The sequence below is a fragment of the Nipponia nippon genome, unplaced genomic scaffold (genome assembly GCF_047370975.1).
Source record: "Nipponia nippon isolate SJK-2023a ecotype South Korea unplaced genomic scaffold, ASM4737097v1 scaffold_5, whole genome shotgun sequence".
Lineage (NCBI taxonomy): Eukaryota > Metazoa > Chordata > Aves > Pelecaniformes > Threskiornithidae > Nipponia > Nipponia nippon.
In genome coordinates this window covers 1,400,124-1,427,901 of record NW_028262369.1, presented here as the reverse complement: position 1 = coordinate 1,427,901, position 27,778 = coordinate 1,400,124, and the positions used below count along the sequence as shown (strand labels likewise).

General features: G+C 61.3%; 1 protein-coding gene across 5 annotated transcripts in view; it reads left to right on the top strand.

Moving 5' to 3' along the window:
* Positions 1-19,630, top strand: part of CAPN15 (calpain 15) — a 60,986-nt gene extending 41,356 nt beyond the window's left edge. For 4 of the 5 annotated variants that reach the window (XM_087730394.1, XM_087730395.1, XM_087730396.1 and 1 more), the window contains 11 exons: positions 4,775-6,269; positions 10,194-10,402; positions 10,643-10,826; positions 13,625-13,848; positions 14,845-14,970; positions 15,720-15,872; positions 16,083-16,244; positions 16,556-16,785; positions 16,987-17,147; positions 17,443-17,621; positions 17,804-19,630. In XM_087730394.1, the coding sequence (XP_087586520.1) occupies positions 4,775-6,269; positions 10,194-10,402; positions 10,643-10,826; positions 13,625-13,848; positions 14,845-14,970; positions 15,720-15,872; positions 16,083-16,244; positions 16,556-16,785; positions 16,987-17,147; positions 17,443-17,621; positions 17,804-17,981 (3,301 nt within the window). In that variant the 3' untranslated portion in view covers positions 17,982-19,630. Of the gene's footprint in view, positions 1-3,165; positions 3,989-4,774; positions 6,270-10,193; positions 10,403-10,642; positions 10,827-13,624; positions 13,849-14,844; positions 14,971-15,719; positions 15,873-16,082; positions 16,245-16,555; positions 16,786-16,986; positions 17,148-17,442; positions 17,622-17,803 lie in introns of all 5 variants that reach the window. The other variant, XM_087730398.1, reaches the window with a different exon arrangement.
* The last annotated feature ends 8,148 nt before the right edge of the window (positions 19,631-27,778 follow it).

The window sequence follows — 27,778 nt, the reverse complement described above, 5'->3', positions numbered from 1 at the left end:
GCTCTGGTGAGGCTCCAGAAGAGCCTTTGGTCCCAGATGACACCCAAAGGTGGTGGAGACCCCTGGCTTGTTCGATGGCTGCGTCGGAGCCAGGGCTCTGTAGCAATGGGACACGCAGGCTCAGCAGAGCCCTAGGAGGGGGACGGCACTGTCCCAAGGTGGGTCTGGAAGGTGACCAGCTGGTGCCTTCTTGATCCCTTCCCTGTCTCGGCCTAACAGTTCTGCCCCGCTCTGCTTAGAGGAAAATTCCTGCACGTCAGAGGGAAGCGCAGGGCCACCGTGTCCCTGCGGTGACTCTCCCTTCCCTCCTAGTGACAGCCTTCCCCTGCCACCTCTGTGCACCCAGAGCCGGTGTCCAGAGGGAAACGGCCGCAAACGCTTCGGGCAGCTCTGCTGCCGGATTCTGCCTGCGTAGGCTGCCTGGGCATCCCAGGCAGCATCCCTCTCTGGCGGCTGTCACCTCGGCGGTGGGCTGTCTTTGGCACTCCTAACTCCGCAAGGCAGAGCGAGCAGTACGGTTCCCTGGGACCTGATCAGCGCACTGAAAACTGTCTGCTTGGTTGAGTACCTTCTATATTCTTTTTTAAGTATTAGAATGATAGTGTTGTGACTGCCAAGGTAGGTGCAGGCCTGCCAATGCGGTGGTGTCTCCTGCCAGCTGATGTGCACCCTGTCTTGGTTGGGTGGAGCTCCTGCGGTGGGAAGCATGGCCGTGTGGGGCCAGCCGCGTCCGTGCCGCTGGAGCTGTGGGTTGGTACGGCTGTTGCCCTTTCTTTGCTGTGTGCACCCAAAAAGAGCCTCTGGCAGATCCCTGCCGCCAGCCCGAGGGACTGCTGACAGCTTGTGTCATCGCGCTCCCTGTAAAGCGTCCCCTTCCCAAGAAAAAGCCCTTCTGTGGCTGGGTGACTTCGCCAGGTCGCTGTGGAGCGGCTGTTTTTGTGAGGAGCTCCTCTCCTGCACAGGCGCCTGGGAAGGTGGCAGGCGATGTTTATCTCAGTTGCGTTTTCCGGGGCTGGAGAGCACGTGTGTTATCATACGGCAGATGGGCCTGGTGAATAGATGGTGGAGACAACTGCATTTCCTCACGCAGGCTCGTTGCCCGCTGGGAAAGGAGCCAGCCAGGCTTCGTAGGGAGAAGTACAGAGCTTGCACAGGCTGCGGGTGGGTTTCTCCTTTAGGCAGTTCATTTCTGAGGGGTAGGTGTTGGTGTGGGACAGAGGCTGATGCTACAATCCACCGTGTGCTGGTACAGGGTGTACTGTATAAGGACGGGTTCCAGCCTTGTGCCCTCTGTGATCTTCAGACCCTTAAATTAATTCTGGTGCTCCAGGCAGGGACTTGAATTGTCCGTCAGTCCCAGGCAGGAGTCTGGTGGGAGCAGGCTGCAGTCTGGTCTACTGCCAGTTGTCAAGGCCGGGGAGCCGGTGGCTGTGAGGGACAGCCGAAGATGCCTGTCCCATGTCCTCTCCCATCTCTCTGTGTCTCCCACTAGCTTGCAGCGAAAGCCGTGTGGCTGCCGGGCACCGTGACACGGTGCGACAGCCATCCCGGGGAGAAGTGGGCAGGAAAGTCTCCTGCCAGAGCTTACCACGCTGGTGGCCCTGCCACTGCAAGGGGAGCTACAGACCTTTGAGGGAAGAGCTGATGGCCTGTCTGGGAGGCTTTTTGGTTTTCCTGAGAGCTGTCAGTGGAGAAAGTCAAGTAGGTGGAAATCCCAGCAGCGGGCAGGATGGTGTCCCTGGAACAGACAGTGTTGGGGGCCAACTCCTGCGGCGTGGGGGAGAGGAGGGGACCAGGACGGGGACAGCGTGGCCGGGGAGCGATTGCAGCTCCCCAAGGCCAGTATCGGAGCTTCGGGGGGAGCACGTGCAGCGGCAGGGCAGAGCACTGCAGTGTCCTGGCTTCTGCCTCCCTTCTTGCTGCCTGGAGCTTGGATCTCCTGCCCGGCCAAGGGAAGCGGTGCTGCCTTCCCCAAGCCCGCAGCTCGTCACGGATAGCGCATCAAGCAGGTCTGGCGATGCGGCGCGTCCCACCGTCCCCTCGTGTGGCACTTCTGTCTTTTAGGTTATCCTGGTTTTTCCCTTCTCTCTGTTGGTGTGGGAAGGGATTTCTTTCCATGGTCCTGTGGTTGCGTGGCCAGAAGCCTTTGCCTGCTGGGTAGGACCGTGGGTGCGAGAGGGATGTGTGCAGCAGGAAGATTGGTGGCTGGAGGGTCCCGCTCTGCAGTAAGCACCATGGCATCTGCATTTAGGGGTGGATTTTTTGGAGCCAGTGCTCTCCAGCACGGTGTGCAGTGGGTAACAGCGTGGGACGCTGCAGGAGGACGGATGGGGATGGCGCAGGTTGCTGACAGCCTTTGCTTGCCTTCTGCTGATGCCTGTGGTTTGATGAACCTCATCCAGTAAGACGAATGGATGTGACAGGATCACGGTGCCCTTCATGGCCCCGTTTGCTTCCCCGTCTCCGCTGGAGCCAGGCACACAGCTCCTTCCCTTTCTCTGTTTGAAGAATGATCTCCCTTTCAGACGGTTGTGGGCATGGTGCTGCCACGGGGGAGAGGACTGGACAGTGGCTCACAGCTGTAGGACTTCAGGCAGAAAAATCAATGTTTATATTTCTCTTAGCTGGGCAAGATTCCTTAAATAACTCCGGTAAATAAATACCTTGTGAAGTTCCAACTATGAAGGCATGGTATATGAACCAGAATGAATTTTCAAGCTCTCTCTTGCAATAAAATGGATTTCTCGGATTTGGGCTTTATTTAGAGAAATGTTTGATTTAAGAAGGGAGTTGAAGGTTGTAGCTGATCTCTTTGTGAGGGGGAGCTGCTCTTCTGATGGCTGTGGGGCATGGTCTGGGAATGTGGTCGGATTGCTGCTGCTGCTGAGGTATTCCCAGGAGAGTTTCTTGCGTACCCAGGCAAAGGGAGGGTCGCTCTCCTCCTCCCCAGGGTGGTTCTTGCTGCATCCTCTGTCCCCTCCAGACCCCGCTGCTGCAATGCAGTCTGCTCAGCCACCTTGGGAAGCTGGTTGTGCAGGTGCTGCTGCTCAGGATGCTGGAGACCAGCCAGGACCTGGGTCCCTCTGTGGACTGCACCGGCGTCTCATAGCTTTCTGCGCTTGCCCTCTGTGGCATAAAACGTCTTCTTTCCCTTCTTTCTTCCAGCCTGTGTTGTGGTTGAACCTGGTCCTTCAAGGGATGCTAGAGAGGGAGCCCGTGGTGAGCCCGCTGGGGTGCAGCCCCCTTGATTTAGGCTGCTGGTTCCTTGGTCTGGGATGACCTGAATTTGCTGTTCCCGGGAAGAGCTGAGGGCACGGGGTGGACTTGGAGGCTTCTCCTGCAGAGCTGGCCCTGCCTGGGCTCTCAGGCAAGCAGAGCAGGGCGGAAGGGGTTGGATGGGGACCATCTCAGCTGAAGAGAGGCGCAGCTGGCCTGGAGCTTGGGTTCAAGGTTGGGGCTTGAGACTTGGCTGCGTTATCTGGGAGCAGGAGTGCGTGGAGGGAGGGCTCCGGGCTCGTGCCGCACGTTTACCCGAAGGAGAACTGTTTTGTCCTTGTGCGAAGGAGGAGGAAGCAGAAGGCTCTGTTTCAGCTCCACCTTTGCTTGAAGCTCCAGGAAATGACCCCAAGCAGGGGACAAAGGGCACCGTGTGGGGCTGGGATCCTTCTGCTCTACATCAGCACATGTGCAAGCGTGGCATCGCCTTCCTGAGAGCACCAGGACGGCCGCGGTGAGGGAGAGCTGCTCCGTGCAAGCCCAGAGGTTGCTGTGGCCTGTGGAGCTGGTGCTGCTGCTGCACTTTGCTTTCTGAAAATTGAACCTGCCTGGAAAAAAATATTATTATGACTTTCTGCCCCGGAGTGAGGTGGCTGTGGTGTGTGTCAGACCCGTTGCCCCATCAGGGTTTCAGGCGTTCCCAGGCAACACTGGAGGTGGAAAGCGAGGGCTGGCGCTGACGGCAGGGCTCTGCGGCCTCTCCACGTCCCAGGTAAGTGGGGCAGGAGCTGGAGCTGGGACACGGTGCCCGACAAAGCCTGCTGATAGAAATGCCTTGCCTCTGCCAGAGGTTGGGGAGAGTCAGGAGCTGCTGCCGAGCTTAGAACCCACCGTTGACCTGTCCCGGTGCCGGCTTGCCACGGCCCGCCTCAGCTCCGGCATGGAGCTACCGCTCGCAGTCTGGCCGGGCCAGGTTTCTGGCCCTGAAGCCTGTAGCCAGGTAAAAGCACCACTGTACACCACAGCCTGCTTTTCTGTGCTCGGTGGTGCCTGGCGTGGGATAACACAGTTATCCCAGGGTGGATAAGTGGTGTGCCAAAAGGAGAGGAGAGATACAGGAACAGGAGGTGAAACAGAGGTGGAGTGACGCCGAAGGAGGAAAGAATTGACCCTGGGAACAGCAAGAAGGCAGAGCAGGGTGTCACCTCCTCCAGAGGGCTGCAAACAAGCTGCAGACATACAAAATTGTTGAGGTTGGGCACAGGGGCGGTGTGCTTGCTCGCCGGGGCGCATCCCCGCAACGAGAGAGGGGTCAGCAGCGTGCAACACTGTTTCTTGTGCCCTTCCTGAAGTGTTTTGGGTGGAAGCCAGTGTATTGCCGTGCACTTGGAGAAATCGTTTGTCAGTGCCAGAGGAACAAGTGCCTGGAGAGCAATGACTGGACTGATGGTTGTCCCCTTCCTGGAAGCAAGGTCCTGATTGTGCTAGCCCAGGAAACCCACGGTACGCCCACGTACCGGGTGACCTTGGCCTCACGCTGTCTTCTGCTTTCTTCCAGCCACTCCCACTCTCCCGGCTCCATGGCTGCCGTCCGCGAGTGGTCCTGCACCCGCTGCACCTTTCTGAACCCCGTCGGCCAGCGGCAGTGCTCCATTTGCGAAGCCCCCCGCCAGAAGCCCGACCTCAACCACATCCTGCGGCTCAGCGTGGAGGAACAGAAATGGGCTTGTGCCCGCTGCACCTTCAGGAACTTTCTGGGCAAGGAAACCTGCGAGGTATGTGGCTTCACCCCAGAGCCAGGGCCCAGCGGCTCCCCCTTGCCCGTCATCAACGGCATCCTGCCCAAGCCCGCCGTGCTTGTGGAGCCCAAGGGCACGTCCAAGGAGGAGGCTGCCAAGGCAGAAAGCAGCAGCGAGGACTCGGAGGGGAAGAGCCCTGATGAAGCGGAGCTGGAGAGTGGCTGGGCTTGCCAGCGCTGCACACTGCACAACACGCCGGTGGCCAACTCCTGCTCTGCCTGCGGTGGCCCACGCAAGCTCTCCCTGCCCAAGATCCCACCAGAGGCGCTGGTCGTCCCTGAAGTCATCACCCCTGCTGGATTTCACATGGCCCCCTCTACTCCGCAGCCTTTAGTCTCTGCAGAGATCTCGGATGGTGATGCCATGGCCACGCAGGGCCCAGTGGCTATGGAACAAGAGGCCCAGAAGATACCAGCCTTCAGTCCCTTCTCCCCGGGGCTCCAGAACAACCCTGTGCCCCGAAGCCGCCGGGAGGTGCCCCCCCAGCTGCAGATGCCGGGCCCTGAAGCCTCCCAGCCCGTGGCTCAGAGCGCAGCGGGGCAGAAGGGTTCTCCGCAGGGTCAGCCCAGGGCTGCCCCGGCTGCCCGCTTCCAGGAGCTGCTGTCCACCAAGCGGCTGAGCGTGCTGGAGGAGGAGATGGAAGTCAGTCCATCCCACTGGAAGTGCAGCTCCTGCTCCCTGCTGAACTCTGCCGGGGTGGGCAAATGCGAGGCTTGCAGCACCCAGAAAGGCAGTGACACCATCAATCTGGTGGGGGACTCGGTGAGATTCACTCCGTGCAGCCCCTCCAGCCCTGACTTCACCACCTGGTCCTGTTCCAAGTGCACCCTCAAGAACCCCACCCTGGCCCAGAAATGCAAAGCCTGCGGCTCCTCCAAGCTGCACGGCTTCCAGGAGCACGGGACGCAGGGCGAGCCGTCCTCCCGCTGCCCTGACTGTGGGGCTTGTGACAAGGGCGGCTGCTGCTGCAGCAGCAGGGCCCCGTCCGCCCGCAAGGTCGCCCGCCTCTTCCCATCCCAGCTGCCTACCGGCCAGGAGAGGCCGGGCCAGTGGGCTTGTCCCGCTTGCACCTTGCTCAACGAGCTCAAGGCCAAGCACTGCGTGGCCTGCCATACCCCGCAGCAGTACGTGGCCCAGCGCAAGGGCCTCAAGCCCCTGAAGAGACGGGAGAGCATGCACGTGGAGAAGAGGCGGCAGACGGATGAGGGAGAGGCCAAAGCCCTGTGGGAAAACATCGTCACCTTCTGCCGGGAGGTGAGTGCTTGCTGAACTGGTCTTGCTCCTGGTTTTTCTTGGAGGGGGCCCTCTTCACGCTCTCCCCGTGGGTCTAGGGCATCGCTTGGCACAGGCAAGCTGCCTTCTCTGTCTTGGGTCCCAGAGAAGATCCTCACCTGCAGCAGCTGGATGCTGGTTGTTAACACTGAAAAGTAATATTTTAAATTGGTGCAAGATAATCTCTAGGGTGAAGGTGACCCATCCAGTTCACTTCCAGTCCGAGGGTGAGGAAGTCTGAGTGTTAACTCTGAAACCTAGTGATATTTTAAATCAGCGAGAGAGAACATCTGGGTTGAAGGGGACATTCTTAGCTGGCCAACAGAGCTCCTTCTCTGTCCAAGGGTGGGGAAGGCTGCGAAAGAGTGTGGCCAGGTTTGCTGGTGGCACCGCTGTCTGCGGGCAGCAACTGCGGCCTGTGTGGGTGCGGGAAATCGGGGGATGCAGCAGGCAGAGGCCCGGAGCACTGGCAGGGGTGCAGGCAGAGGAACTGCTGTCACTGCCAGCAACTGCAAGTGTTCAAGAACTGTGAGCTGGGCCTTGGCCGCCTTGGGTTTGGTGTTTGTGAATGCGCAGCTGCAGCTGCAGGTGGCTCGCCCCTGTTTTGGGAAGGACAGCTGAGGTTTGGCTGTACCCTGGCTCCGGGTGAGGGTGTCAGGAGCGCATGCTGTCACCCTCCCCTCCCACTGGGAATTATCTGGCCCGACCCGTTGGGTTTCAGTCTCAAACAGCGCTGTCATGGCCCCATTTTTTCCGTGAGTGGCATAAGCTGCTCCTGTGAATGCTGCTCTTTCTCTGCCCTCCTTCTGGGGGAAGCCTCCAGCTCTTCTGGACCAGATGGAAAGGGAGTTGCAGTCCCATTTTGATGTACAGACAAGGCTTTCTCTGCCTGATCCGAGGAGTGCGTCCATGCCTGCGCCTCCGCTGCGCAGACTGGGGACCACAGAGATGTCTGGCTCGGGAGGGAAGGTGTTGAGAATGATCCTGGTTTGGGATTGTGGGGTTTTTTATTTGCTACATGTCCATTCTAGCAGACGTGGGTGTCTTTATAGCGGAGAGACCCTGATTCTGCCTATCCCCCTCTTTTAAACAAGTGAATAGCCTCTTTTGTAGGCAGGGGACATCTGTTACATCCAGTGGAATCGGGCCTGAAGCATGAATTATGAGAGATGGCCAAGCTGAATTAGCAGCTTGCCGCTGCCAAGGAGGGGAGTCTGCCTTGCTCCATCCAGCACAGCTCTCGGTCGGAGCCTTGGCTGAGCCCATTCAGCTCACTAAGCCGGCAGTAACGGGCTATTAGATCAGTGTGGGCCATCTCCTGAAAATCCCCCTAAAACTAAACCACTGCTCTGTTCTGACCCTGTTTATGGTAAGTCAGGGGCTCTGCAGGTCCGAGGGAAGGACTGGCAGCGGTGGTGGGACAGCGCTGCTCCCGTACTCATGCTCGCTCTGCTCTTGAGGTGCCTGCAGGTTCCCACCAACGCTCCTGTAAAACAGGCTCCAAGCTTCCTTCCCTCGGCGGTGTTTCACAGGCTGTTCAGGCTTTCCCCAGAGGATGGTGTCACGCTGGCCAAGTTCTCCTCCGCCTGCTGTCCCCGTGCCCCAGGTCGCGTGGAGCGGCCCGCCTTGCTGCGCTGCTCCCTGCTCGAGCTCCTGCCGTGGGCGCTCCCTCCTCCGCTATTCCAGGGGTGCCTTTTCCGACACTTCTCAGTGCATGGCCCCCACTTTTAGCTTTACCCTTTCTCTTCTGTCCGAGGAGAGCAGAGCTGACCTCTTCACTAGTTGCCTCTGCACCGGGCATCTGCTTCCCTGTCTTGTGCTGTCCCCTCTCTTGCTGATCCCGCTGTCTCACGATTCTTCTCTCCTCTGATTAACCATCCTTCTCCCTTTCCGAATAACAACACGCCTCAGCACGTTCTGCAGAGCTAGAAGGACGACCCAGGACTCTTGCTGTCTGTGCCGCGCCCTGGCACCTCTGCCTGCAGAGCCTTTCCCTGTGCTGGGGGAGGCCCCATCTCTGTTTTCCTCCTTCTCCACCCGTCAGAAGTTGGCCACTGGCCGCCAGGCCGTGCGGGGCAAGGCAGCAGCCTTCCTTGGCCCCTGCGGTCCCGGGGAGGTGGCAGCAGAGAAGGTCATGTCTCTGGTCCAGAACGGCATGAAGAGGGTTGTTGGCAGAGCAGGAGGAGTGAAGGAGGTCCGATGCCTGGATTTATCCCCTTGCAGGAGAAATAAGCAGGGCTCCTCGTCTGGCACCATCCATGAGCAGGCTCATCACTGCCCAGGCACGAGAGGAGTTACCTGCTCCTCTCCCCGCTGCTCTGGTGCTACCCCAGCAGCCCTCGTGCCTCTCTTTCCCTCCATCTCCAGGGATATTGGTAGTGACAACTTCTCTAAAGCATTTAGAAATAAGTGAAGGGAGACATCATGGTATAAAGGTAATTAGCTTGTTAGGCAGGCTTTCCTCAGGCTGCTGGGCAAGTGCACTGCTACAGCTCTTGCATTGCCTCCATCGTCTGCTGGTGAGGTCTGTGGGCTCACGTTCAGGCTCCTGCAGTCCTGCTGAGTACTGTCCTGGCCCTGCTGAGACCCCGGCCACGATACCGGGGAGGCCGAAGGCTTCTTCCACCTCTGCTGCTTGGAAAAGCACTGCAGTGACACCACAGGGGACAGAAAGCTTGCGATGCCCACAGGCTCTGACAGCTGCCTTGCTGTGTGTCCGTCCTGCCCTGCACAGCGGGTTCCTGGGGAGCCCCGGCTGCACCCCGAGAGGCAACTGTGCGAGGCCGGGATGTGGCAAGATGGGGTTGCTGGCCGATACGGCAGAGGCGGCTGCTTGTCAGCTGCACGGAGCAGATGCTCCCCTTGAGAACGCCAGCAGGCCCTGGGACGTGTCCTTTTGGGCCCGCATTGGTGTTTGAACAGTGACATCTATTAGCTGAAAAACACCCTTCTGCAAAAGGGAAGCTGGAAGTGCTAATTGAGGCACCACATAGAAAGCGTTCACGTAGGATTGCAACAAAAGAGGAAGGCCAGCTACTAGTTTGGTGTGCATAAAAGCTAATTTAAATCAGAGCCGGCTTTTGCTGAAAGAATTTAATTTCATTTAATTAACAATAACAAAGAAATCCTGGTTCTTATTTCACCCTGTGTTAAACTGTCTGAAAAAGCCGCCCTTCGCCCCTTGGTGAAGTTCTGTGCTTCCACCCTGCCCCTGGGGCTAATCCCTGTGGGATTACCTGCCCTTCGGTCCATCCTGTTTGATTTACCGCGAGCAGCTATTGCGGGTGGGCTCGGACGTGGGATACCCTCGCTCTGGGATTGCTTGCCTGTTTGTGGTCGGGCTGAATCCAATGGCGAAAGGTGCCCCTAACATCCTCCCGGCTGTGCCTCGGGGTGGCTCGGGACTGCCAAGCCCAGCGCGTCCCCTCCGGAGCAGAGGCAGCTTGGCCCTTAGCACAGGGCTCGGGTTGAGGAGCGTTTGCTTGCCAGGTGGCTCCTCGCAGGCTTGCTGCTCACGTGCTTTGCCGCTGATAGAGGCAGCCAAGGTCCCCCACCGTCCAGCTTTTAGCACCAGCACAAAGTGCGAGACGGTCCCTGCCCAGGGAGGTTCCTGCGAAACAGAAAAAGGCAGATTTGAGTGGCAGTCCAGGGCTTGGGGGCCGGAGAGGTGAGCCGGCTCGTGGCAGGGCTGAACACTGGGCCTGATGCACAAAATGCATCTGTGCCGTTGCCAGCGGGCGCCCGGTCCCAGACCTGCTCCCTGGCACGGCGTCGGAAGGGGCTGCCCGGGCCGGGCAGGGGGGCTGGGGGCTCCACTCTCACTCCTGCCGGTGCAGCGGGAGGCTTTCCAGGCCGGCTGGAGCATCAACTGCACACTGATGCTCTCCTTGCCTTTTGCTCTCGCAGAACAAAGTCAATTTTGTAGATGACAGTTTCCCCCCTGGGCCCAAGTCCGTGGGATTCCCGGAAGGCGACAGCGTGCAGCAGAGGGTGAAACAGTGGCTGCGACCCCATGAAATCAACTGTAGCATTTTCAAGGACCGATCGGTGAAGTGGTCGGTGTTTCGGACACCCAGGCCCTCGGATATCCTGCAGGGACTGCTGGGAAACTGCTGGTAAGGGGGAGCGAGCCGGGCTGACACCCTCCTACCCCTTCCTCCTTTCTCCCCCTTCATCCGCCTTCGGATCAGACCCCTCAGCCCTACTCAAACCCATTTATACCCCCAGGCATGTACCCCATCCTCTGCCTCACCCCTTACCAAGCGGCTGCGGACCGCGGTCCCCTGCTCTGCACGGCTGGGCAGCTGCCTGCCCGTGCCCCGCTGAGACCGTCCCGCGTCCCGTCCCGCTGGCAGGTTCCTGAGCGCCCTGGCCGTGCTGGCCGAGCGGCCGGAGCTGGTGGAGAGGGTGATGATCACAAGGACGCTGTGTCCCGAGGGTGCCTACCAGGTGCGGCTGTGCAAGGACGGCACTTGGACCACGGTGCTGGTGGATGACATGTTGCCGTGCGATGAGTGTGGATACCTCCTCTTCTCGCAGGTCAGCGGCCCTGGCGGGGAGCGGTGCCGGGAGGGGTGGGCAGTGCTCCGGGGGCAGGGGGAGGCTCTCCCAGGAGAGGACTGATGGAGGCAGTGGGAAGAGGTGCTGCTGTGAGGCCCCGACTCTGGGCTGCGTGGGGCATTTGCAGCTCAGGACCTTGCTTTTTGCTGCGCCCTCAAGACAGCTGAACTCTGTGAGGCCATAATATAAATCTATTTAGGCCCCTTCTGGCATTTTCCAGGCTGCGATGGAGAACTTTCATTCACAGTTGCTTTTCCCTCACTCCTCCCTGCACCACCGCCGCTTCGCTTGCAGAGGAAGCTGTCCTTATTCTTCACAGCAAAAGGAAAATATTTTAACCTGCGTGTTTTGTGCTGCGAGGGGCTGAGGGAAAGCTGTTTCTTTCCTCTGCGGGGAGGTCTGGCAGCTTCGCTTTGCCAGGGAGGGACCGTGGAGAGGGAGGGGATCGCATGACAAACCAGCCTGTTTCGAGCCAATGCCCAGTTGCTCTGAGTGCACTCGAGTGGCATCTGCTAGGGTTAACAAAGCTCCCTCGGCCACTTTGGGACGTCACTGCGGTACGCCCTGCCCTGCCTGCCAGGCCCAGGGGCTCTTGCTGGGATCATGTCCATGAAGGAGACTGGGAATGTCTTTATTGAAACTCAGGCGGCAAAATCTGCCAAACAAAACAAAGTGCTGCTGTCAGGAGGAGCCAGGGACCCGGGACCGCTGGGTTCGACTTTGTTCTGCAAATCCCAATCCTCTGTTTTAAAGTACACACAGCCCCAAACCACATCATCTGTGAGCTGTAGATGTCAGGACAGGATGCCGGCTGGGGAAACGGGGCCCAAAGATGAGTATTTGGGGAACTTCAATGTCAGTCCAGCTTGCACAGTCCCCAGCCTGGGTGGGCTCGGTAGCCTAAGCCCTCCGCAGCGTGGAGGTGCCCCAGTCCTGGGGCAATTGCTAATTGATCGGAGCTACCGGGCCCCGTGGGGCAGCAGTCCCGGCACGGCCGGCAGCGCCAGCTCCCGAGCCCCGCTCACCCCTGGCTGCAGGCAGAGGGGCAGGGGTCCGGGCAGGGGCTGCGTGCTGGGCAGGCACAGGTACGGGACTGCCAGGCCTGGCTGCTTTCTCAGCAGAGTGGGTGATCCCCCCAGGGATGCTGAGTGGGGCAAAAGGATTGCCAGCGCTGCTGGAAGCTGGTCCTGTTAAGGAGAAACTTTGGAAAAGGGAAGAAGAAGGAATCTGTGTCCACGTTTTGCCTCACAGTCGACAGAGAGGAGCCAGTCAGACGCATTATTTTCAGCATAAGATTTGCCTGTCTTGTTTTTTTTCTTTTCCATCCATCTTTCCTCTCTTAAAGTTTCAAGTCTGCTTTTTTTTCTTTGAAAATTGAAGGTTTTCACATGGACTGGGCTTGCCTTGCCTTTGTTTCCAGGGGCATCTGAATCGTGACGAGATTTTTCTGCCAAGCGTTCAGCTGTGTGAGCTGAACGTGGGGGCTAAAAATGGAAAAATGGAGAGTTTTAAAGATAAAGGAAAATCAGGCTCTTAGCAGAGCTCCCTGGCTGCGGCTCAGCCAGAAATAAACAACATGGATTTTGTTGAGTGAGGGACTCAAAAAGCAGTGAAAAGCATTTGTAAGCTTTCTTTATCCATCGGAAAGAAATCTTCACTGCCCTCCTTTCCTCTCCCAGCTCTTGGCTGCCTCCTGCGAGTCACACACGGTCGCAGTGTGCCAGTGCTTTTCCCCTGCCGCCCTCCAAGCACCGGCTACTGAACCCAATTTGGGGACCCGGAGGGCAGCAAATGTCTCCTTGCCTTCTGTCCTCATATGCCTTCCTCTTCGCGTCCTCGCTGCAGGCAGGGGCTGGAGTGGAGGGGTCTCCCCCCAGCCTGAACGTGCCCAGGAGTAAAGCACAGCTGGTGACTGCAGCCTGCGGCACGCTGGGGACCCGCAACGGTGGCTTGGACGTAGCAGTGAAGGCTGTGCCCTGAGCCCACGTTGACGTGGCCAACGGAGGCTTTGCACACCTCTGGGTGCATTAATGCAGGTGCTGCATTTCTTTCTGCATCCATAATCAGCCTAGCGATGCCAAGAGCACTAGCCTGGCACCACAGCAAAGCGACTCCAGGGAGAGTTTCCCCCCTGCAAAACTCGCATCTTCTCGTTACATCTCACCGCTGTCCCTTTGCTGGAGTAGAGGGCTTTGTCCGTCTGCCTGGGAGGTTTTGGAGCTTGTCCTTGAAACGTCTCTGTTCCACGAGTGAAATCTAATCGGTCCCCTGGCCATGTGTGCTCTAGGCAGCCTCCTCCGCCAAAGGTGCGTTGGTGTTGGTTTGCGACGGTGTGCGAGTGAAAGGCAGCTCTTCCAGATGTGCTCGATATCCTCTTCCACTATTAAACATTTTTAAATCCAGGTTGAAGCAGAAGGAAGGGACCATTAGTTTACGAAGTGGACACCCACCCCTGCCAGCCTGGCTGCCTGGGCACGCCAGGGTGCAGCTGTGTCGGCGTCTGGGCCTCTTGGGCGTTCGCTCCAGGACGTTTTCCCAAGGGGAATTAAACCGTGCAAACAAAACACTGAGTAGGCAGCGAGCGGGGTCACGCATGGCCTGATGCAGACAAGCTCCTGGGGACTTGGCCTTGCTGCTCCTGCCTCTCTGTCTCCCATCGCAGCGGGAGGGCTGGCAGGGGCGGGCGAGCGGGGCTTTGCCTCGTCTGTGCGCTCTGCCCTTGCTTTCCCATCTCCTGCCCGGGGCGGCTCGTGATGTGTCTCTCCCTCTTTCCGCAGGCCCAGAGGAAGCAGTTGTGGGTCGCCCTCATTGAGAAGGCGCTGGCCAAGCTTCATGGTTCGTACTTTGCCCTCCAGGCGGGGCGTGCTATTGAAGGCCTGGCTACACTAACGGGTGCCCCCTGCGAGAGCCTGATGCTGCAGGTCAGCTCCACTAACCCTCGCGAGGAGCCCATTGACACTGACCTCATCTGGGCCAAAATGCTGAGTTCTAAGGAGGCTGGGTAAGACGAGGCAGGAGGGCGCCGTGGCAGGAGCATGGACGCTCGGAGAGGGGGGTGAGGGGAGCCGCTCTCATTTGTAGAGGCTCAGAGGAGAGGGGCTAGAGCATTACCTAGGGTGCAGTCCACCACCCTTGGCATTCCTCTGGAGTCTTGATGGAGCTCGCCCTCTAAGCTCTAAGAAATTATTTCTCCTTTGTTTCATTTTCATACGAAATTAAAATCCTGGTGAATTCCCCATGCACATTTACTGCAGTCTTAGGGAGTTTTGAAGTGGCTGGCACTGAGCCTGCTTGCTTTTTGCTTCGAGGTTGGTTGTATTGTGAAGTGCTTGACCCTGCACGTGTCTCCCACCCATACGTGGCATCCTTGCTGGCCATACCTGGGCGTGACTATAGGCAGTCTATAGGAGACAAAGCAAAAGCACAGTCCTCGTGCTCATCACTCCGGTGGGAGGGCAGTTGGGTTGGCTGAAGGCAGGGTTGCTCCTGCCAGCCTGCAGCACGGGGCCACGTGGGAGCTGGTGCAGACCTCCCGCCCCGAATAGCCTGTCCTCACCCCTGCAGAACGGGCCAGCCGCCTGCGAAGCGGAGGCAGACGTACCCGCTTGCCTTTCCGTGCGGCTGAGCCCTGCCAGCCGTCAGAGACGGGCAGGACCCCGAAGCCTGGCAGAAAGCGGGTGAGGTTTGGGCAAAGCTCCGCTGTGTGTGGGCAGAGCTTTCAGCCCTGAAGGTGAGGGCACTGCTGGAGAAGCTTGCCACGGAGCCTGGGCTCAAGCATGCGTGGGAGCGGGCGGAGGGAGCTCACTGCTGCCCAGGCAGAGCTCTGGCCCATGGGGCTGGGGCACTGCTCTGGGGAAGTTTACAGTGTTATTGCAGAGAGGGAATATCCAGGAGCCTCCTGGGGGGGAGGCTGTCCCGTGCGTTGAGCAGTGGGGACGAGCTTCGCCCCCGTGCCAGGCCGGGCAGGACACCGAGGGTTTTGCTGTCCCCTGTGCAGGTTCCTCATGGGCGCGTCCTGTGGCGGAGGCAACATGAAAGTGGACGACGTGGCCTACGAGAGTATGGGTCTGCGTCCGCGGCACGCCTACTCCATCCTGGACGTGCGGGATGTCCAAGGCTTCAGGTGAGTTCAAGGTGGAGGCCGGCGTGGTACAGCAGGTGTTCCTGCCAACAGCCCGAGCAGAAACCCTGGGGACAAATAATTGAGTGCCTGCTGGACAAGACTTTGGGGACTCTTCGGTGTCCCGTGCTCATGGCCAGCGAGGGCTGTTCTCCATCTCAGGGTGTCATGTAAATGCTGGTGTCACATCAGCCGTCCTTGCCTGGCACTGGCTGCCCGTCTAGGGCCACTCTGCTCCAGGACGCCCGATGGTGCAGAATGGTTTCCCTGGTCTTCTCACAGGATGCAGAGGATTGAGTAGAGCTCTTTCAACTCAGTGAAGCAATCAGGGCATCCTTCTCACCTTTGGAGGGCGGGGGGATAGAAAGGGGTGCTGCCCGCAACGGCCTGGGTGCTGTATGAAGACCCATTTTCATCCACGTCTCTCCTGGGCTTGTGCAGCTCCGGGCACACGCTCGGCAACCCCTTCCCGGCTGAGCCCCTTCCCCGCAGCGCCTGGCTGGAGGCCTTTTGGGCAGGGGAGGGCAGAGGGAGCTGCAGCAGGTCCAGAGCTCTAGGACGTGGGCATCTGAGGCCGCGGTGGGGGTGGCAAATTAGGTCTGGGATGCTTTGAAAGGCAAGGGCAGAAGTGGCGTGGTGCCCTCTGCGAGGGGCTGGCTGGGTCTGCAGAGCTGGGAGAGCATCTCGGAGGTGATCTTCCTTGCACTCTCCTTCCTCCTGGGCCTCTGACAGTGTTTTTCCCCTTCCCCCAGGTTACTGCGGCTCCGAAACCCCTGGGGCCGCTTCTCCTGGAACGGCAGCTGGTCCGACGAGTGGCCGCACTGGCCGGCTCCCTTGCGTCACGACCTGATGCCCCATGGCAGCAGCGAGGGCGTCTTCTGGATGGAGTACAGCGATTTCATTAAGTACGGTAGTGCCCAGGAGGCAGAGGCTGTGGGGCGGGAAGCCAGGCAGGGGACAGAAAATGGGACGTGGGGCTCAAGATGGGGCAGGCAGGACTGGGCATCCCCAGGGGGGTGTGGGTGACCTGCTGGTGCCTGCTTCTCCGGCTGCCTGAGGGCAGAGCAGTGTCCCCACAGAGGAGCCCGCTGGGGCTGAGCCCAGCTTCCCCACAGGTATTTTGACTCCGTGGATATCTGCAAACTCCATTCGGACTGGCACGAGGTGCGTGTGCAGGGCATGTTCCCCAACAAGGCCAACGGGCCGGTGACGGTGACATCGCTGACGGTGTTGGAGCGTGCTGCCCTGGAGTTTGCCCTCTTCCAGGAGGGCAGCAGGTGAGCCGGGCAGCGCGCGGGCTGCAGGCAGCGACCCGCACCCAGGAGAAATCCCAAACACTTCACCCTCTCGCCCCATGCCATCCCGCGGGGCGGCAGAGCTCGGGGATGGGCCCCCACTGCCATTTCTCCAGTTCTCAGGGTCTGCTCATATTTTAGCTGAAACCCAGGCCCTGATCGCGTGCTGGGGCCGGGTGCCTGGGGCAGCGGGAGAACTCTTCCTCCGGATCCGCCGTCCTGCCCGTGGCCTCCACGTGCTCTGTGGGGCGGCGCTCGGCTGGTGTGTGACCCTTCTCCCCCTCCCGGCGCAGGCGGTCGGACACGGTGGACAGCCACTTGCTGGATCTCTGCATCATGGTTTTCCGGGCCACCTTCACCAGCGGGAACAAGCTGAGCCTGGGCCGGCTGATGGCTCACAGCAAACGAGCCGTCAAGAAGTTCGTCAACTGCGACGTCATGCTGGAGCCGGGCGAATACGCCGTCGTGTGCTGTGCCTTCAACCACTGGAGCGCCGCCCTGGCAGGCCCTGCCGCCGCCCAGGGTAAGGGGCTGGGCTGCCCTCCCCGCGGCGATGCTGGCAGGGGCCTCGGGGGAGGCGGAGGTGCCAAAGCCCTCGATCTTCACCGTGGGGACCTCGCTGGGGGCGGAGGTTGCCTGCACGTGCAGCAGCCCAGCAGCACCCTGCTCCCGGGGGCTGTGGGCTTGGTGATTGATCCCTCCCTTCCTCCGTGTGTCTCCGCAGCATCCAGTCCCACCAGCAGCCGACCGGCCACTGATTATTCCAGCTATATCCTGGCCATCTACAGCTCCCGCCTCGTGATGGTGGAGCAGGTGGAGGCGCAGCCCACCACGTTGGCGGACGCCATCATCCTGCTGACCGAGAACAAGGGCGAGCGCCACGAGGTGTGCGCGGGCGGCACGGGGCCAGGGCTGGAGGGGGGCGATGCTGCCAGCGGGAGCCTGGACCCTGCCTCCGCTGTGTTCTTCCTCAGTCTGGCAGGAGTCAGGCAGGGCTGGTTGCCACCTAGTCCCCTCCTACCCCATGGATGCCCACTCCCTTTGCTCCCTGGGGCAGCATGGGGTACCCCAGCAGCTGGGCAGCCCTTGGCTGGAGGTGGAAGATGCTGGTCCAGGGGCTGAGATTCGGAGGTGGAGGCGCCCGGAGGCTTCACACCCCTGACCCTGCTGTTTGCCCCAGGGCCGCGAGGGGATGACCTGCTACTATTTGACCCACGGCTGGGCAGGGCTGATTGTGGTGGTGGAGAACCGGCACCCCAAGTCCTACCTGCACGTCCAGTGCGATTGCACCGACAGCTTCAACGTCGTCTCCACACGTGGCAGCCTCAAAACGCAGGACAGCGTCCCCCCCCTGCACAGGTCTGGGGTAGGCAGGGGTGGGTCGGCGGGGGGCTGCCCGGCGAGGGCAGGCGGGTGCCGTTGGCCCCTGGAGAGCCTGGGAATGGTATGGGAAGAGGGTGGGTACTGGGGTGACAGGCAGGGGCTGGAATTGCCAGGGCAGAGGCAGCTGCCTGGCCCTGAGCCCGTCCCTCTCTTCGCAGGCAGGTGTTGGTGATCCTCTCCCAGCTGGAGGGTAACGCCGGCTTCTCCATCACCCACCGCCTGGCTCACCGCAAAGCCACCCAGGCCTTCCTCAATGACTGGATGTCGACGAAGGGCACCCACAACCCGCTGCTCACGCCCGAGGTCGCCGGGCTCCACGGCCCCCGGCCCCTATGACGAAGCGCCTCCCCCTCCCCGCTCCGCTCCCCCGTTATTTTCACCGAGCCTCTGGCCTGGGGTCGTCCCCCGAGCTGTCAGCGCTGAGCCGTGGGGCAGAGCCAGAGCATCACACCCAGCACTTTGCCCTGAGCCGCGGGGCCGGGGCGAGCTCTCAGGGCCAGGACCAGCTCTGCCCGCCGCCCCGGCACCGCCGGCCCCCCGTGCACTTTATGAGGAGCGGCTGGGGGCACGGGGCCATCTCAGGATCCCACCTGCCCCATGCCCGCGCCGGGCACGCAGCGGGGGGCTGCGGGAGCAGGGGGAGCTGGAGGTTGCTGTCAAGGCCCTTCCCAGGCACCACGCTCAGGACTCTGCCCCCTCCCGCAGCACCAGGGCCTTGGCGCTGCAAAAAAAAGAATATACCTCTGACGTCTGTCCGTCTGTGTGACCCTCCGTCTGTCCCCGGGCCCTTCTCATTGTCTTATTCCCCCCATCGTCCGCTGCCAGGACCAATGTGGCACCGAGGTACCCTAGCTGGGCCGGGGGGTGCCGGGGTCACCCCGCTGTGGTGCCGCCCGTGCTGGCTGCTTGTGGCGGGGACCCGCTGTGGTACTGGACCCCCCATCCACCTCGCCCGTCCCGGGTGCCGGGGCTGCCCCCTGCGCCGTGCCGGGGCTGGGGAGGACAGGGTGCTGGGTTGTTGTAGAAAGCTGCCGCCACCGCCTCGGGGCAAACCGCAGAGGTGCCCTCCTCTGCCGCTGCGCCAGAGCGGGGAGCGGGGCCACGGGGCGATGCTCGGGGGGCTGCAGCAGCGGGGAACCCCCCTCAACTCATCACACAAGTGTTACTATGCAAAGGCGGCCGCTGAAAGCAGTGCCTGGAGAGAAGCCATGCGTCCCGAGCTGGGCTCAGCCCTCCCCGTGCCCTGCGGAGGCGAGGGCAGCAGGTACAGACCCGGGCTTCGGGGAGCTGCTCCCCGTGGCTTTACCACGTTGCCATGTGCCAGGGACGGGGCCAGTGATTTTGGGGGGCGGCGGGGGGAGCAGAGAGCCCCATCCTTCAGAGGCCAAGTGCCGCGGAAGGTAGCGAGCACAGGGTGAAGGCTTGCAGGAGCCCCGCGCTGCCGCTGGCCCCGGCGAGTGCCCGCGGTTTCAGGGCGTCGTGGCTTGGCGCGGGCGCGTGTATGTGTGCGTGTGTGGTGGGGGGGTCCCCCAGCGTTACCCCCTCCTTCCCAGCCTGCTCGGGGGGCGGTGGGAGATGCAGGGACCGTGCTGGGGGGCAGCTTGCACCCCGCAGCCTGGGCAGGGCGATGTGCGGGCTGTGGGCTTTGCCCAGCGTGTCCGTCTGTCCGTCCCTCCCGCCCGGGGAGCCGGGGGGTGGCAGGGGGGTGAGCTGCCAAGCTCTGGCCCCGTCCTTGTCTGTTGGTCTGTTTTCTCTCTTCCCTGCTCCTTCCTCCTCCAGACGATTTGTCCTTCACTTTTTTCCCTTTCTCTTTGTGTCTTTCTGAGCTGTGAATATTTTTAACCCTGTAAATACTGTCCAGCTCTTAAGAAACATAGGATATTTTATCAATTGTAAAGCAGATCAGTAATCCCTGTATGATACGAATTATCCATGGGTGGTTTTCAAACTCAGGTTCTGACGGACCAAATAAAGTTTTGTTTTTTACTGAAGCTGCCTGGTTTTGCTGTGCTCGGCCGCGGCGCGGGAGGGCTGGCGGGAAGGGGTGCTGGCCGCCGCTCGGCCCTGGGATTTTTGGGGTGCAAGCAAAGGCTCTTGAAGCCGTTTCTGTGGAGCGGTGGGCATCCGTCCCTGCCCTGAAAGTAGAGCTGAGCACAAAAAAAAAAAAGGGTGAAGTTGAGTTTTGGGTTTCTTTGGCTGCGCTTTGGGGCGCGGGGGGCCGGGAAGGGCCGCGCTGGGGAGCGGAAAGGGGCGAAAATAAAGCGAAATCCCGAAATTCCCGTAAACTCTCCCGGGGCCGAGCAGGGCTGCGCCGCGGCCGGGAGAGGGCAGCCGCTGCCTGCCTGCTGCCTGCCCGCTGCCCGCTGCCTGCCCGCTGCCCGCCGGGCAGGGGCTCCATGTCCCGGCCAGGGTCAGGCACCAGCCAATGGACCGGGCACCTCCTGCCTCAGTTTCCCCATACCCATCACGGCCGCGGGGTGCGAGGGTGCCAGGCCCATGCCCGCTGCATCGCCGACACCGTGCCGGGCTTGGGGATGAAGAAGCGGCTGCTTCATCCTCCCCGCCAGCCAGGGCAGCACCCATCCTCCCCCCGCTGCCCCATTTGGGCCGGGGGCGAGGCAGGCTGGCGCTGGGGAGAGCTTTCCGGCTGAGCGGAGGCGGCCGGCTGCGCGCCAGCCCGTTCTTGCCCGGGGTGGGCACCTTGAGACCAGTAGGGAGAGACAGAAGGAGAGGATTTCGGTCTTTCTTACAGCAACTTGTAATAGATTTTTTCCGGGCGAAACATCTTTGCATTCAGGAGGCCCTGTCACAAGCCATCAGCCTCAGCCGGGGAGAAACAGATGGAGAGTTAATTTTGGCGGGGAGGGCACGGCCGCGCTCCCCTCCGCTCCCCTCAGTCTGTTCAGGGAGAGCAGAGGCAGGGTTCAACCCTCACGGCCGCGCAGCCCCGTCCCTCGTCTCTGCGGGCAGGCTGCCTGCGTGGGCCCTGCTCCCTCCTGCCCGCTCCCTCCCGGGGGCGCCGGGTGGGTTGCGTGGCTAAAACCGCTGCCTGTCGCCGTCATGGGGCTTCCCACGTGCGCGCTGGGTCCCCCCAGCCCAGCTCCGTGCTGCTCAATGCCAAGGACACGCTCGGACATCTCAGCCCAGTGACCCGGCGGTGGCCCTTGTGATGGTGGCTGCGTGGCCAGCCCAGCGGGGCAACGGCGTCCTGCCTTCCCCACGGGGCGACGGCCTGGTGAGCCCTGTGCCCGCCAGCCTGCTGGGGCAAACTCCACCATGCCAGGAGCTCGGCAAGGCAGCGCCCGGTGCAGCCGAGGGCACAGGGTGGGCTGGTGCGTGGAAAGGACAGCATCTCCCAGGAGCTGGCGGTGGACGGCAGCAATGCTGCCCGTGGCCCCGAGCCGCCGGGAGCCCTCAGGACACCCCCAGGGTCGCCAGCCGGGCAATGGCCCAGAGCAGTGGCCATGGAGGAGAGGGAGGTGAAATCAAGCCGTAACTGTGCGTGATTCACAAGGGTTGAGCCAGCACCAACAGCATTATAATTACATATAATTGTGTGTCAAAAGATATCACTGTATTTGACACATCAGCTTCGAAGCAGGGTGTTGCTTCGTCAGTAAATTCGTCATCCCTTGACTCTATCACATCTTACAGCTGAGGTCTGAAGGAGGAGATGGGGACAGGCAGTGAGAGCCGTGGGTTGGATGGGAAGGACAGACAGAAGGATGGACAGCATGACTGGGGAGAAGGAGGAAGAGTGCTGTCGTACAGACCTGTATGGACGGCACAGAGGCTGGGGCACGTGTGCGACAATGAAGGCAGCAAGCAGGCAGGGGCTGTCCTGCCGGGCCCTGGCAGGGCTGTCAGACCCCAATCACAGACTCACAGAATCACAGAATCGTTGAAGTTGGAAAGGACCTCTGAAGTCATCGAGCCCAACCGTTACCCTAACTGCCAGGCCACCTCTAAACCCTGTCCCTCAGCACCACATCCACACGGTTTTTGAACACTTCCAGGGACTGTGATTGCACCCCTGCCCTGGGCAGCCTGGGCCAGGGCCTGACCGCTCTCTCTGGGAAGAAGTTTTTCCCAATATCCAACCCAAACCTGCCCTGGTGCAGCTTGAGGCCGGTCCCTCTCGTCCCATCGCTTGTTCCTGGGGAGAAGAGACCGACCCCCCCGGCTCCAGCCTCCTTTCAGGCCGTTGCAGAGAGCGATGAGGGCTCCCCTCAGCCTCCTCTTCTCCAGGCTGAGCCCCCCCAGCTCCCCCAGCCGCTCCTCCCCAGCCTTGGGCTCCAGCCCCTGCCCCAGCCTCGCTGCCCTGCTCTGGCCACGCTCCAGCCCCTCCATGGCCGCCTTGGGGTGAGGGGCCCAGCGCTGAGCACAGCATTCGAGGGGCGGCCTCACCAGTGCCCAGCGCAGGGGCACCATCACCTCCCTGCTCCTGCTGGCCACACCATTCCTGATACAAGCCAGGGTGCCACTGGCCCTCTTGGCCACCTGGGCACACTGCTGGCTCATGTTCAGCGGCTGTCGACCACCACCCCCAGGCCCTTTCCCGCCGGGCAGCTCCCAGCCGCTCCTCCCCACGCCTGCAGCGGTGCCTGGGGTTGCTGTGCCCCCAGTGCAGGACCCGGCCCTGAGCCTTGCTGACCCTCACCCAGTGCCTGGGCCCATCGACCCAGCCTGGCCAGGGCCCTCTGCAGAGCCTCCCTGCCCCCCAGCAGATCGACACTCCCACCCAGCTTGGTGTCCTCTGCAAACTGACTGAGGGTGCCCTCGATCCCCTCATCCAGACCATCAGTGAAGATGTTGAACAGGACCGGCCCCAACACTGAGCCCTGGGGAACAGCACTGGTGACCGGCCACCAACTGGATTTGACTCCATTCACCACCACTCCCTGGGCTCGGCCATCTAGACAGTTTTTAACCCAGCGCAGAGAGCACTTATCCAAGCCGTGAGCAGCCAGCTTCTCCAGGAGACTGCTGCGGGAAATGGTGTCAAAGGCTTTACTAAAGTCCATGTAGATAACACCCACAGCCTTCCCCTCACCCACCAAGCGGGTCACCTTGTCACAGAAGGAGATCAGGTTGGTCAAGCAGGACTTGCCCTTCATGAACCCGCGCTGGCTGGGCCCGATTCCCCTTGTTGTCCCACATGTGCCACGTGATGGCACTCGGGATGATCTGCTCCATGACCTTCCCCAGCACCGAGGTCAGGCTGACAGGCCTGTAGCTCTCCGGATTCTCCTTCCAACCCTTCTTGTAGATGGGTGTCACATTAGCTAACTTCCAGTCAGCTGGGGCCTCACCAGTTAGCCAGGAATGCTGGTAAATGATGGAAAGTGACTTGGCAAGCTCCTCCACCAGCTCCCTCGGTATCCTCAGGTGGATCCCATGTGGCCCCATGGACTTGTGGGCATCCAGGTGGAGGAGCAGGTTGCTATTACCTCCAATTATTGGGGCTTTATTCTGCTTCCTATCTCCATCTCCCAGCTCAGGGAGTGGAATACCCCGAGGATGACCAGTCTGACTACTGAAGACCAAGGCAAAGGAAGGCATTAAGTACCTCAGCCTTCTCCTCCTCCTTCGTGGCAATGTTTCCCTCTGCATCCAAGAAAGGAGGGAGATTCTCCTCGGCCCTCCTTTTGTCACTGATATATTTGTATAAACATTTTTTGTTATCTTTAACAGCAGTGGCCAGTTTAAGTTCTAGCTGGGCCTTCACCTTTCTAATCTTCTCCCTGCATAACCTCACAACATCCTTGTAGTCCTCCTGAGTCCCTTGCCCCTTCTTCCAAAGGCGGTAGGCTCTCTTTTTTTCCTGAGTTCCAGCCAAAGCTCTCTGTCCAGCCAGGCCGGTCTTCTCCCCCGCCTGCTCGACTTGCGGCACACGGGGACGGCCTGCTCCTGCGCCTTTGAGATTTCCTCCTTGAATAACGTCCAGCCTTCCTGGACTCCCTTGCCCTTCAGGACTGCCTCCCAAGGGACTCTGCTAACCAGACTCCTAAACGATCCAAAGCCTGCCTTTCTCAAGTCCAGGGTAGTGGTCTTGCTGACCCCCCCCTCCTTACTTCTCCAAGAATCAACAACTCTATCATTTCATGGTCGCTGCGCCCAAGACGGCCTCCGACCACCACATCGCCCACCAGGTTCGTAAACAGCAGGTCCAGCGGGGCACCTCCCGGTTGGCTCCCTCGCCAGCTGCGTCAGGCAGCTCTCTCCCACGCACTCCAGGACCCTCCGAGACTGTTTCCCCTCTGCTGTGTTGTATTTCCAGCAGAGATCTGGTTAAGTTGAACTCTCCCAGGAGAACAAGGGCTAGCGATCATGAGACTTCAGCCAACCGCTTGTCGAACGCTTCATCTATTTCTTCATCCTGGTTGGGGGGTCTACAACAGACTCCCACCAGGATATCTGCCTTGTTGGCCTTCCCCCTCATCTTTACCCATCAGCACTCGACCTTATCGTTACCATCACTGAGCTCTAGACAATCAAACCACTCTCTAACGTATAGAGCTCCCCCACCGCCTCTCCTTCCTCGCCCGTCCCTTCTGAAGAGCTTGTAGCCATCCATCGTGGCACTCCAGTCACAGGAATCATCCCACCATGTTTCCGTGACAGTGACTATGTCATAGTTTTCCTGCCGCGCAATGGCTTCCAGCTCCTCCTGTTTATTGCCCACGCTGCGTGCATTAGTGTAAATGCACTTCGGTTGGGCTAGTGATCTTGTCTCCAGTCAAGGGGACGTGGCTACAAAAAGCCAAGTGACAGCACAAGTCACCCCGGGGATGCCATGTCGCGCTTGGTGGGACAGGGCAAGTGGGGCAGGCTGCTGTGGGCACGTGAGCCCACCGCGCTGCCGGCTGCCCTGGCCCCCTCCACGCACAGGGTTGATGCTGCTCCTCCCAGGGCGGCCATGAGGATGCTCAAGCAGGCAAAGGCGTTTGCTGTCCTATCGGCGTGGTCACTGCCGAGCCCGGGGGTGTCTCCCAGGGCTGGAGGTGGAAACGTGGGTCCTCACTGCGGGATCCAGCGGGCACTGCCTGCTCGCCAGGCCCTGGCACCGCCACCGCCGGGGCCCTGGGGCTGTGCGGGGAGGGGGCACGTCAGGGAGCGAGGGCTCGAGCGCTCTCTGTGATTCACTCTGACTATAATGGGAGCTGCTGGTGAATATTTTATGGCTCCCACAGGGCAGATAGAACATATTGTGCATTTTACGCCACAAATCTCTGCCTAGAGACAGAGGGAGGCTTAAAAAAGAGCAGCACCAGTGCTGCACCGGGCTGGAGGGGGGCAGAGCAGCAGTGCCAGTGCCAGAGCTGGGTTTGCAAGGGCATGGCTGCTCGCCCATGCCACCTGCCCCAGGGTGCCCCGAGCCCTGCATCCTCCTGGGCGAGGAGGGTGGTTTGCAGCCACGGGAACAGGCCGCCGCGGCCAAAGTGCTCTGCGGTGGCTGCGGCTGCTGGGCTGGCCGCCCCGGGCCAGGCCTGGCTGCTCTGTGGCTCTGCAGCGCAGGCAAAGTGCTTTGCCTGGGGCTGAGTGCTGCAGGAGGGGGCCCTGCCTGCACCGCTGCTGCCTGCACCGCCGCTGCCTGTGCTGGGGTTTGCCTTCCCCTTCGTCAATAATGCAGTCCCTGCCCCGGACTGCCCGCCGGCACTGCCCGCAATAATGGATCGGGGATGTGAGCAACCGCCCCGGCTCAGCCAAGCAGGAGGCCCTGCAACCCCCACCCACCTCATCCTCGGCTGAGGCTGATGCTCTGTGAGGAGCTGGTGAGCAATGGAGGAGCCCACCGCTGCCTTCACCCTCATATGCAGCAGCCGCTGCCCAACTTGCAGACACCAGGGTGGGGTTTGGGGGGGGGCTGCCTGCAAGGTAACCCCACACCAACCCCAGTAGCCCTGGAGGGAGCGGGTGCTGCTGGGGCCAGGGCTCCTGGCCGATCCCACTCACCAAGGATGCGTGGCCCGGCCGGCACCAGCACCGTGTGCCGGGACGATGGCTCAGGCTGGGACTCCCAGCCCTGCTGCAGCGCCGTGTTTGCACGGGCGAGCACTGGCTGCCGGGGTGCTCACCCGCTCCCCTCGAGCGCGCCCCGCTGCCTGGCAGGCGGGGAGCCATTAGAGAGATTGCCGGCAGCTGCCTGCACCAACTTGCTCTGGGCTGGAGCCAGGGGAGGCAGCTCAGAGCCCTGCAGCGAGGAGGAGGAAGAGGAGGAGGATGTAAGCGTGACCACTGGGTTGGGGCCAACCCACAGGTGCCACTGTGGGTGCTGAGCAGCCCCTCGCCCCCCACTCCAGAGACCCCCGGCTCCCTGCAGCCACTATCGGGCAGGGTGAGGACCTGACGGCGGGGGGCAGCTGGCCTTTAGATGGGGGAGAATCGCCCGCGGTCTGGGTCAGCCCTGGGCACCCCCCACCGCCCTGGGGGCAGCCCCCAGCCCCCCAACATGGCCATGCAGGCGGGGGACACACACGCAGCCACCGGAGCGGGCCAGCCTGGGCCCCTGCTGCATCATGGACCCCGCTGCGTCCCCAGCTCTGATGGGTAAGCGGAGCCCTCTGACATCTCCCCCCACCATGAATGGGGGTACGGTGCCCGGGGGGGGGGGGGCCCTGCTGTGGGGTCCTCAGCTGGGGGTCACAGTGGCACATGGCCGGGTGGCTTCATGGCAGGGCTGCGCTAGCATCCCGGGGGGCTGCGCTGGCCCCTGGGTGGGTTTCCCCAGGGACGAGGCTCAGGGGGTGACGTAGGCACCCACCTCATCTGGACCACGAGCACGGGCAGGCCATGGAGAAGACTTTGCCGGGATGAAAAGGAAAGCCCCAGTCCAGGGCAGCTCCTCTCCTCCTCCTGCCCGTCCTCTCCATCCAAAGGCAACTGGGCAAGGGGCTGCGCCAGGGTCCGGGGCTGGCTGGTACAGCTGGGGCTGCGGCGGCCACATGGCCCGGGCTGTCACGGGCTGGGCTATCGAATCTGAAAGCAATTAAAGCCATCATCAGCGCTCGCTCGGGGCTGGCTCCAGGCTGCAGGGAAGCTGCCACAACAGATCATGTGCTCGATGCTGCTGGCCTGAGGACCCGGCTCAGCCCCGCGCCTGCTCCCACCCGCGCCCCGACACGCACCGGTGCCGGCCCCGGCCAGCACCCGCGCAGGGGAGGACAGGGCAGGGCGAGGGGTCACGGTGAGGGGCCACACGGCATCCCTGGCAGGTAGCCGCTCGTGCTTGGTGCATTCATGTGGCAGGATGGGGTCCTGCTCAGCAGAGGGGCTTGGCCACCAGCTTTGGCCACCGCTGCGATCGCCACATGCTTGTTGTGACGAGGAGATGGCGGTGCCAGGCAGCAGGACGGGATGGCTCGAGGTGCTCCCATGGGTGCTGAGGAGGGCTTGGCACCCCAGTGCTCTCCCTTGGGGCAGAGCAGGGCTGAGTTGGGCACGGCTGGGAGCTGCCTGCACTGGCAGCTTTTCCCGGCAGGATGGCCGGAGCCCGTGGCCCACGGCTCATCCCACGTGGCGACGATGGGGACAGCCCCAGCAGGTCACACCCTAGGGCAGGGGGCAAGAAGGAGCAGACCCTGACCTGGGGAGCCGCTGAAAGCGGGGTGGGCGATGGAGGGGTGCTGCGAAGGGTCCATCCCTAGGGAGAGGAGGGGGCTGTCACCGAGCCCCTTCCACGCCGGCAGCCCCCTCCCCACTGACGGGGAGCGGTGCCAGGACCTGCCACCCCCCGCCGCCATTTCGGTGAGGCCGCAGCCGCCTGCCCACAGTCGCCCGGCTCAGGGCCTGGTCCAGCCGCTCCAGGAGCGGCTCCTGGGGCTAAAACCATCCCCGCGCTCCCGCTGGGGCGCGTCGGGGCAGGGGGTCCCCCCTCCTCGGGCACCGCACAGTTAAGCAGAAGTTTGCTGGTACGGAAGTTGCACATTGTCTTGAGGCACATTTTCTGTTTTTTCACTTGTGAAATATTTCTGTCAGAACCAGTTAATGTACAAATTAGCAGCGGTGGTCTCTCTTACGTCTTCTGACTCACTAATTTGACAGGGGGTGTTTCAGTGGCGGAGCTCGCTCTTGACAGGCAAACGGGAGGTCAGGGACCCGCAGGGGGAGGAGGCACCGAGCCGCGGCTTCCC